Source organism: Fukomys damarensis, unplaced genomic scaffold (assembly GCF_012274545.1).
Source record: "Fukomys damarensis isolate Sample0158 unplaced genomic scaffold, DMR_v1.0_HiC HiC_scaffold_11, whole genome shotgun sequence".
Lineage (NCBI taxonomy): Eukaryota > Metazoa > Chordata > Mammalia > Rodentia > Bathyergidae > Fukomys > Fukomys damarensis.
In genome coordinates this window covers 25073547-25084802 of record NW_022900923.1, presented here as the reverse complement: position 1 = coordinate 25084802, position 11256 = coordinate 25073547, and the positions used below count along the sequence as shown (strand labels likewise).

The following is an 11256-nucleotide window of genomic DNA, read 5'->3' as shown; positions in this document are numbered from 1 at the left end:
ATATACCTTGTCTAGCCTGAAGCTAGACAAAATTTCCTTAGCAGTACCACAGAGGAAGGCAGAAATGTAATTGTCTTTCTGTGTCTATAACTATATTCAACTTGGTCAGGAGCACCTGTTTTTGTTTAGTGAAAAACAAAGCAAAATCTGATGCAAATGGCAAACTTCAACTCTCTCATTCAAGGAATTTAGTCTCTTCTAGTTAAAAAACAACAATCTCTTGTGAGTCTGAGTCACTTCCTCTTTCCTTCTTTGGAAAACGCACAGATTTGGACCTCTTTGCTTCCCACTCATTGACTACAGCGGAAAGTGTGTAAAGACAGAGCAAGCAATGCCTAATTTCACTCATGTGTGGAATGTGAAAAAAAGCTGATCTATGCATAGAAGTTGTGAATAAGATGGTGGTTACCAGAAGTTGAGGGGAAAGAGAGAGGAAGAGAGGAAGAGGGGGAGGAAGGGGGAGGGAGAGCGAGAGAATGAATGTGAATGTGGGAAGGGAGGGATCTGAAAATGTTGACCAAAAGGTGATGCAGTTAGGCAGCAGCAAGAAGAAGTTTGGTGAGCTATTGCAGGGAGGTTGACTATGCATAACAATAATATATTGTACATTTTATTTATTTATTTTTGTGTTTTTGAGGCAGGGTCTCACTATGTAGTTGAGACTGACCTGGAACTCACTATGTAGCCCAGGTTGGTCTCAAACTCACAGCGATCCTCCTGCCTCAGCCTCCTGAGTGCTGGGATTACAGGAGTGCACCACGATGCCTGGCTACATTTTTAAAATTAATTAATTAATTAATACATACCTGGGTCCTTGCACTTGCGAGGCAGGTGGCAGAACCGCTGAGCTAAATCCCTAGTCCTATTGTACATTTTAAAAAGCTGGAGGGAAGGATTCTGAAAGGTTTTATCACAAGATATGATGAACGTTTAAGAAATTTATATGCAATTTAAACTGTACAATGTATAAATTCATCAAATATCACTGTTACCCCTTTAATATGTATAATTTTTGTGTATCACTTGAAGGTAAGTTTACTTTAAAAAGTCTCTTGAATAAAAGAGATGGAGGTGTTTGGGGAGACTTCTGGCCTGTGGGCCTCAGGTCTACCTTGGGCCGACTGCTGGATACTGCTGAGTCCTCTCTTGTAGAACCAGCCCCTCTTTGGTTCCCAAGGGCACTGAGCCTTTTTGAAGGTGTTTCCAGCCCCACTATGTTTCCATCCTCCCTTTGCCTGAAACTTCTGCTGCAGGAGCTCTTTCTGCAAGCAGCAGCCATCTCCTAACAGGTGTGCTTGCTCTTAAATCCAAGTTTAATTCTGGAGCACATAGGAATTTCTGGATCTCCTACATGGGGAACTGAGGCCATAGGGTATAGGAGGGCTGCCAAATTGGGCATCCATGAGGGACTTACTGGGCAGCAATGGTATGATTTCTTCTGTTATATATCCCAAGTCTTTAAAAAAAAAGCAATACTTTGTAGATTAGTAATTTAAAAATCATAGTTGAAATGAATAAATGATTCTCAGACCATTTCTGTCTTAACATTGCCATATCCTTATTTTATGCTCACTTTGATTCCCAAGTTTTTTGTGAATTCATACTCTCTTCTCCTAGAACTTTGACCGTAATGTAGGAATAGGGATGATACCCTAAGTAGACGTCTCATGTGATTTGAAATGATGTTACTTTCCTCTTGCCACAGGAATAATTTTATTTCCATCATTTCTGATGGAAAATGGCCTAACATATTATGCTTTTCCACACACAATGGCTTAGAGTTGGAAGACTGTGTGTCCTGGGTATTGCCTGTGGCAGTCATGGCTTATGCTAATCATCCCTGTGTAATTAGCAGTGGTGCACCCTTCATGCTCAGAAATGTCCTGGTTTGATGGTAAACTACACAGTCAGTCTACTTTTCTTAATATACTTTAAGCTCATCTCTTCAAAATTAAATTGTCTTGTGCTTTAAAGCTTGGCTTTGGGAGCCCCAGAGAACCCCTGGCTCTTGCATTGAAAAGTATTGGCTTTTACGATTATTGTTGTAGCGTGGACATTAAAATATATATTTTGAAAAACAAAGATAACTTTTCACTAGTAGAAATAAAAATGTTTCAAAATAGTAAAATAAAACACCTCAAAACAGTATGGCACCAGAAAGTTACTGAATGACCCTGGCCAGCGTGCTGTCCTGGTATGTATTAGTAGACGTCAGTTCAAATTCCACCATCATCTAGATTTAAGAATTGTTAGCATTTTGTCCTCCTTGTGACTTTTAGAAAAGAAATTAAAATCATCACTAGAGTAATTTTTCACCAGCGCAGCACTTTTTGTTTTAGTATTTATCTGCCCTTCTTCTGAGGACAGTTTGTAGAAGTCTATAGAGGTATAGTAGTTATTTGATTAAGGGAGAGCACTTTAAGTATTAAAATACCTTATACAAATTTGTTTAAAATAAGAACATTAACTGGAAATGCAAGCTATAAATAAATGTTATTTCCCCTGCTGACTTGATGTGATAACCCTGATCATCTTGTGCTGATTGAAGCTCTGCTTGATGATGCGTATGACATTGATTCATAAGGATGGGAGGGTGTATTAACTGTTAAATTATTTGGTAGAAAAATTATAGTCAATTTCAATTAAAACATATAATTCAATAGCCAAAAATATTAAAGACTTCACAGAATAAAATCTCAAAACACAGGGCTTTAAGGCTTTTGTAAAAGAGCCTGGGAATGCTGTCCATGTGACAGAATGGTATTATGGACTGACCTTCTGTAGGGAGATTTACTTTCAGGAAGCAGTAAAGGACTGGTCTTGAGATATTCACATTTCCCTCTAGTTTGTATAGCTTGTTCTGGTTTGTGTGCTTTCTTACAGTATTGGCTTGCATTGGGGTACTGAATGGATTACATTCATTACCATGGCCAAATTAGCAACACAGGCTCAGCAGGAGCCCCTAGGGACAGCTGTCTCTTCATGAGGAGACAGGTGATAAGCCCTGAGGGCTGATAGAAGTGACAAGCCCCACCCATATTTGTTTTGACTATGGCTTTAAAATACTTCTTCTGTAGTAATACTCTGATCCTTGAATAAGAGGCATAGCTTACTCTAAGGGTGTTTAGGCCTAAGGGAGTAGAGTTTTCAAGGGGATGTGGAGAAGCAGCAGGCCTGGACAGTTGAAGACCCTCACATTATATTACCATCTTTTTCTTCTGTGGCCTTTGAACTTTAGCTTTTTCTTACCATTATTCTTTTCCCTCCACATCCATAGATGGAGTGGCAGCCTTCCGTGCCTTCCTGAAGACGGAATTCAGTGAGGAGAACCTGGAGTTTTGGCTGGCCTGTGAAGAGTTCAAAAAGACCAGGTCAACAGCAAAGCTGGTCTCCAAGGCTCACAGGATCTTTGAGGAGTTTGTGGATGTGCAGGCTCCAAGGGAGGTGTGTTGGCCACTGCTACCATCTTGGGAGATCTTGATCTGTGGCTGTTGGCTCTCATCTCCTTCTTTAGAGGAGTGTGGGCTGGGCTTGGTGGAGACTTTCTTCTACTGAGCTAAGCTGTACCACTCTGGTGACTCTTAATGGATCATTATTATTATTATTTTGTGGTGTTGATGACCAAATTCAGAGCCTGTGTATGTTAGGTAAATGCTCTACCACTCAGTACATCCTCAGCCCCAAAGGAATTATCTTTAAGGGCTGGAAGCTCAGAACGTCAACCAAAGGAGCTGTATTAGGAGTATCTTCACTGTCAAACACAAGCTGGCAGAAACTGTGTTGCTACAGGGGTTTTGTAAGAGTAGATACCCCTGAGTCCATGTTTATTTTCCTAGGAAAAGCTAGCATGGTTTAATGGAATAAGTATCTTCTTTGAGATTTTGTTCCAATCTCAGCTCCTTATTAATTGGCTGTGTGATCATGATCATTACTCAACCTTTCTAAATATCATTTGCCCCAGTGTGAAAGGGAATAGTGTCACCTACCTTTGAAGACTACTCTGGGGATTAGAGATATGTTACCTATTCAGGATTTGCCATTGCTCATTAATTAGTGTTTGTAGTTATTTATACTATTTTATTTTAAATATTTATAGTAATATGATGAATTTCTATGTAGTGTTATTGTGAGTTATAGTACAGAATTTAAGTTGGGAGGATTTAATTGAAGAAAAATATTTGCTGTCTATGAGTTCAGAGGTACTGTATACCTACAAATCTTCAATTATACTTTGATGTGGCATGCATGAACTCCTTGCCAGGGGAATAGGATGTTAGAAGCCTCTTATAATGCTGGTTTGAATACAAATTACATTCTAACCAAGGTCTCTCTCTATAGATTGTATAGAGCATCTGTTTCTTTTTTTCTTTCTTTTTTTGGGGGAGGTGGGGACCTTGCACTTGAAAGACAGGCAGCAGAACCACTGAGCTAAATCCCTGGTGAGCATCTGTTTAGTAGTTATGAAAGGATGATGGAGGTTTATGTTAGGAAACTTTCATTAACACTTGACTTGAATTTAACACTTTGTCTGATGTGAAGGTCCTTGGATTAGGAATCAATTGATTTGAGAATTTTTGCCTTGGTTTTGCTAACTTCTCCCATACTGACTTCCCATACTACTTTAGGCACACATTAAAGCTTTCTTCAGTGTCCTTATTTATAAATTGAAACTAAGTCAGTCCTCACAAGATTCTTGCTGTGATCTCAAGAGAAGAGCTTCATGAAAGTACTTTGAAATGCTCACATCACCTTAAAGATAAAAAGATTTTGCCGTTAGTGATTATTATATCGCTAGGGCCTGATGCTGGGTGCTTTGGTTTTCAAGGGTCTATAACCCTGTTCTCTGTTTGTGTCTCCAGGTAAACATCGATTTCCAGACCCGAGAAGCTACAAGAAAGAATATGCAGGAACCATCCCTGACTTGCTTTGACCAAGCCCAGGGAAAAGTACACAGCCTCATGGAGAAAGACTCTTACCCCAGGTTCCTGAGGTCCAAAATGTACTTAGATTTGCTGTCCCAAAGCCAGAGGAGGCTCAGTTAAACCTCAGATGGGGACTCTTGGAAATCATCGGCTTTCCCCTCCCCTTGCTGCCAAGACCATATACTAATGTGAAATTGCATAGGTGTTTAAAGGTGGTGGCATTTGGGGTAGGAGGCAGGGGCAAGGAGAGAATGAAAGGCCATTCCAAAGAGTAACCCAGCTGCCAGAGCTTGGACTGTCTGTCATTTAGCCATATTTGTGTTTAAGTTAGTGGTAGCACCTTGCTGCTGTTGCCCTTCTCTGGGTCAACAACTTGACCATCATAATGTCTCGGGTCATCACTGAGAAGGCAGATTTGCTGTGCTAGGCTAATCTGTAAATAATGCAAATGCAGTTTCCAACCCCCACCCCAGGTGGGTTTCTTGAGTCTTCTCTTTACCCCTGGGAGAAGCAGTTGGAAGATTCCTGCTCTCACTTGTTATTCGCTGTCACAAAATAGAGACCAGCCCCAGATACCAGGACCCCAAAGTTTAGGAGAAACGTCTCTGTGGAATCCCAGCCTTCTGGTATTGTCATATAGAGCCCCAAGTTTCTAGCGTCATTGGCTGGTGTCTTCTGGGGCAGATCAAACTCCACAGAGTCAGCTGTTTCTTTTATTATTTCTTTTGTTTCCACTGATAAGCATGAGAATCTGCAACCATTGCCCATCTTAGCCTAGGAAATTTATAGGACTTTTTTACCCTTGCATTTCCAGAAAGAGTCTTGTGAGATTTCTTTCATGACTTTTGAGTGGAACTGTCATTAAGAAAGATACAGCTTGCAAACATTCCTCAATGCTACCAAGAACTTTTTTTAGAAGTTTTTCAAATGACCAGGGAATGTAGCACCAGTAGACGTTTGTGTAATGGGGCTCCATTTAACCTGTCTGTTGCTTAATGTATTCTCTTCCCTTGCCTCCCTGTGATATCACATATCTCTTAGGAAGTCAGACAGCTCGGCCAAGGGAGGTAAATTCCCATAGCATGACAGCTCTCCCAGTGCCTATACTTTCCCTGTCTACCCATCTCCCCCATTCCATGCAGGCCATGTAATTATGATGGGGGAGAACAGGGAGCCAGCTTGATGCTCTTTACAGCTTGCTTCCTGGGAGCTTGCTTTCTTAGAAAGGTCCCTCTTAGCTATTGAGAATCAGTGTCCTTCTCAATTATTGGCCTTTGGGATTGAACATAAAATATGCAGGTGGTGATAAGAAGATCTCTGTGAACATTGAGCTATGGAATCCTCCTAAATACTTTCATTGTATCCTGTGGCCACTGTTGGAAATATCGGGAAACTTTCTTGAAAGATGAATGGTGAACAGCACAGAACCTCCTCCAGCTGAGCAGGAAAAAAACTGACTTTGCCACAAGAGCAGTGCCGAGGGAATGAATCCTCAGCAGAGGGTCAGAAGTGGAAGAGGATCCTGGAAGGTGTTGGTCTCCTGGGACATGGATAACAAAGAATGTGATGGAGCTATTACTGGGAATTTCTGCCCAACGGATTTAGATTTATTATCTACAAACCTTTCAGCCTGACAGAATGAGGGCAGCACAAGATTAGGTGAAGGCCTTGGATTGTGGGCACTGGTGGGGTGCTGGGCAACTTTAGATTTTGCCCATGTTCCTGCATTTATACTCCTGCCCCGTGACTTTGAGAATCACATTCTTCCTTGGCTGTAGCCGGGCAAGGCCAAGAAGGCCCTTGAATCCTACTAGTGTTAGTGCCTACTGTCCTGCATCGACCATTGCCATCTGTGAGTGAGGGTTGGCATGTCTGTGTGAACTTCTGGAAAGAGAAAAATACCTGCTTCCTGGCTCAACACTGAACAAACCTGTGGAAGTTCATGCTTAAGAACTCTGACACCTCAAATAATATTCCTAGTTAGGGCAGATGTTATCTTCCCACCCCAGGGGAAAAAAAGCAACACATTTTTAGCTAAAGCTGCCAGAATTAATTTAATGATTAAATTATCTAACAGGGTATTTTAAACATTGTTTACACATAAAATGTGCATCTGCTGCCAACTCTATTGTTGAAAGTGAGGTGCATGCAAATTGGAACTACAGAGTTATGTTCTGGGAAGGGCCTTTTCATCGCTTCCACTACTCCAAGGAAGAAGATTGGATTTCATTTGGGGCCTAGAGTTCCCTTTGACTCTTGGTGGAATGAAGGTGGTGTCACTGCGTCTTGGTGACTCCCTCCCAAGTGGGAGGTATGAAGGACCACACTTCAGTATTCTGAATTTTGTAGCTAGACAAGGGCATGTGGACATGAGTCTGTGTATAGAGGAACATGGTAGCTCATTTATGCTACTCCTGTGGAGCATCTGTGTGCGTCTGTGCGTGTGACAATTGTGAGCACTGGACTAGTGCACTTCAGACATGATCTTCCTATGGGGGTGGCTTTTCTCTCATGCTGTATACCCTGCTTCCCACAGAAGGCTCAGAGTTCCCTGCTCTGATGCCTACTTTTAGGCACTTTGGTCATGCCAACCTAGATTCTGGTCTGTGATGAAACAAAGAGAAATGTTTACAACATCTAGAGCAATATCCAAACATACCTCATCCCTGACCTTCCATGTCTCTGGTTCCTGCCTCCTATCCCCTCTTTTTCCCCTCACAAGCCTCATCCACCTCACTGGAGCTGCTTCCAAGAACCATCTTCCTTTGCTCCTCATGCTTGGCCTGCTCTGGGCTCAAGGCAAGCCCAGGCAGTGGGCTGATAGAGCTGTGGATTTGAGTTCCTCTCTCCATATCTGAGTGGCTTTTTAGTTCCACTGGAGTGGAGTCTGGAGGATAGTGTGAGATTTGCTGTTGCCTTTGCTGGACTGTGTAGAACAATTATCGACAAATATTCACAGCCCAGGTCACTTCTGGGGTAGAGAAGGATGCTCCGGGGCAGCATTTTATTAAACTTGTGTGTACACTGGGGTCACCCCAAAAGCCTGTTACAAATACTGAAAAATATTACCCAGGGTCCATACCTAGACATGCTGAGCCAATAGATCTGGGGTGGGGCCCAGGAATCTGTATTTTTCATAAGCTCCTGGTGTATGTAGTGGAGTATGGACTTGGAACAAAGATGGTTTAAGACAATGGCTCTCAACCTTGGCTATGCATTTGACTCACCTACAAACCAAATTGTCCAGGTCCTACCTCAGATCAGCTGAATCAGAGCACTTTGGAGGGATCTGGGTGGCAGAAAGATTTCAAGCTCTGCCAGGGATGCCAGTGTACAAATAAGGAGAGGAAACATCAGCCTAAGGACTGAGGAGAAGCAGGCTAAGGACAAAACATAGCTGCAAGGTGAGATGCAATAAGCACAACAACCAGGAAATTTGCTAGCTCTGGAGCTGAACTCTTGAGGGAGTGGCCTCTCCACCCTCTCAGTCTTACTTACTTCTTTGAGATGGAGGGGTTGGGTCCAGGCCACATGTATTGTCTAGCAGCAGGCAGACCAAGAGTGAGTGGCAGGGACACTTGGGGAAGAGAAGCTTTGCCATGCTGAGTTTCATGCACATTGCTTCCCTCAGGCTTGCCTGATGGGTCAGATATCCTCTGTCTGTTTTCATGTACTTTTGTTTTTGGTCTTTTTGTGTCAGGATGCGCCTCTGTACCTAAGGCCATGTAACAAGGGAGTTGGAACTCAGGTAGTGAGTGAAGCATGTTATGGTAGTGAAAATAGTAACACAGCAGTTTCCACATTTCTCAGCAGAGGGTGGTGCATTCTGGGGAATATCAAGATCTGGGAGGCTTTCCCAAAGCCATCATGGGGTTTGGTCCTGGCTCCAAGTTCTTCTCATTTCCTTTTTGGTCCTAGGTTGGATAGGCACCCGGAAAGTTGCCAATTGGTTTTACTCAATGGTGCTCTCACCAGATCTTGCTGCTCTGAAAGCTGTGAAGAGTACTTCTTCATGGGCCCCAGGCACTTCTCCTTGGCTAGGCTGGGGTGTCCCAATACCCCAGGCCCTGGTCAGTGGAGAAGCTGGCTCTGCTATGAGGAAAGATGAGCCTGTTGTGCTGAGAGCTGGGGGAGGGTGGGAATGTGGAAGGCTGATGACAAAGGATCTGGGCAGGAAAGACAAGCTGTCATCATAATGTCTGCTCCTCTGTCCCAGAGGGAAAGGTGAGGAGGGGCACATTCAGAGACAGGATGGTCTCCTACCACCAAGAGGGCTCAAAACTCTACCTATGTGCCCACATCCAAGTCAGGCAGAGGAGCTGTGGCTTCTCAGTCTTACCTTCAATCTGCCAAGTGTTAGCCCTCTTAAGTCTGTATCTTTCCAAGTGAACACACAAGGTGTCACTGAGAGTGTGTGCCACCATGCCACTGAGCATGAGACTGTACAGGGAGAAGCCATAAACAATGATGTCTCTTCCTGTCACTGTGTTGTCTTGGGACTCCATGAGATGCTGGTGGCCGGGATGGGAGACCTCAGGCTGTGATCACTGGCCTTCCTGGGATTGGGATCCAAGTCTCCCCAATAAACTGTTCCTTTCTTGATTTTTTTCCTCCTTCTCTGTCCTTCTGCTCCCTCCCTTCTGCCAGGCATGGCAAAGGTGGCTGGCACTGAGTGCCGCTCCAACCACGGTAGCATTAACTGAGTCACTCGCCAGCACAACAGATTTGTAGCAGCTCATCTGCCATATAAACCGCTTGGCTGACGGAGTCCTCCCTGAGTTGTTTCATCATGTAAAGTGGAATAATGTCATTCACCTTTACTATAAACAAGGCTGTGAGAACATAATAAACAGAATCTGAACAAGCTGCCCTTCGTTCTCTGCCCACATTTCTGGCCAGCTGACTCTATGAGGAAACTCTGCTCAGGACATGTGGAGCCAAGGGGAAACACATGGCCTTACCCTGCAGAGGTTGGCACAGGGCTGGCCACCAGGAAAAGCAAGAGTGTGGGTGGAATCGGGATGTGAATAGTCTGGGGATGAATGTGCTGGGTGAAGAGCGGCCTTGGGTTATGAGAGTTGCTTTGAAACTGTAAAGTGCTATACAAAGGCCAGGTGGTATTTTTATTTGTACCACCTACTGCTGGAAAATGCAGGGAGAGAAAAGCCTGGGATGATTTGTCTATTTGTTCAGCTGGAGCAATCTGAAAGTACAGTGGGTTGGTCTTGCTTATGGCTGCACCTCACTTTGTACAGTTGGCGTGTCCCTGTGTTAGTCATCCAGTCTTTGTCTCTGGTGACCAAGTCCCATGGAGGGGACCAAAGGAGAATAAGGCACTGTACCTGCTGCCAAAATGTCATTCTTCAAGTGGGGTGATAAGATAGAGATACACAAAACCTTAATTATCCTAACAATTTAAAATGCACCATAGAAGGTCTGTCTTTAAAGGGAAGATGTTTCTTCCAAGGTGAGTTATTTGTGTTTAATGAAAAACATTTTGTTTCACAAAGGATCGCCCCCAAATTCCAGTTTTGTAGACAAGCAATGAGTGAGTGATGGCATGTGGGCTGCTTCAGATGGGAGACCTACTACTGGGAAGCCATGTGGCTGATTTTTCTCTTTCCCACTTCATTTTTCTCCTCCTTCTACTCCTGTCTCCACCTGAGGTTTCTGTTCCTCACTCCTCAAGAGTGGAGGAGGCAGGAGGAAAGGTAAAGGGGCGGAGCAGGGTGGGGGATCATAACTGATGTAGATACTGTCTGAAAAAGGCCACAGTCTCTTTGGGCCTAGGAGAACTCTGGTGGATTCTTCCTGGGCCTTATCTCTTGGGAATCCTCCCTGTGGATTTGCCAGTGAGGGTGAATGATTCCTGATGTGGCACTGATCTGCTCCTTCCTGGATAGAGCCCAGCTGCTCTGGGTTGCAGTTTATCTGCCTCTGTGGTCCGTCTTCTTGAATCATCCTGGAATGAGCCCTACCAGTCCACTCAGGAAGCTCCTGCTGGCCCTCTGGGATCACTTGGGCCTTAATGGCTCCTGGAATCACAAAGCAGTAGCTACTTTCGTTTGCTTTGACACAGGGCCCCAACAAGCCCACTGTTCACATTATTAATTTTGTAGGCTAGAGTCAGACACTCATCTTATTGTCCTCAGGCAACTAGGAGTGCATGCCAAGCTCTCCAGGGCACCCATTGCACCTGCTCCCTTGGAGGTGAGAGGCAGGAAGCTTCCCTTCCTTCTTCCAGGGCACAGGGATCACAGCACCAGAATAGCTCTCTCTACAAAACTCACATTCTCTTCAGCTCTCTTTCTCTTCCTCTGCAAGACAGGTCTCC

The 11256-nt window shown here is 43.9% G+C and overlaps 1 protein-coding gene across 7 annotated transcripts in view; it reads left to right on the top strand.

The window, feature by feature from the left end:
• Rgs8 (regulator of G protein signaling 8) overlaps window positions 1–9782 on the top strand; it is a 44388-nt gene extending 34606 nt beyond the window's left edge. For all 7 annotated transcript variants that reach the window (XM_010608278.2, XM_010608281.3, XM_010608279.2 and 4 more), the window contains 2 exons: window positions 3278–3444; window positions 4860–9782. In XM_010608278.2, the coding sequence (XP_010606580.1) occupies window positions 3278–3444; window positions 4860–5042 (350 nt within the window). In that variant the 3' untranslated portion in view covers window positions 5043–9782. The remainder of the gene's footprint in view (window positions 1–3277; window positions 3445–4859) is intronic.
• The last annotated feature ends 1474 nt before the right edge of the window (window positions 9783–11256 follow it).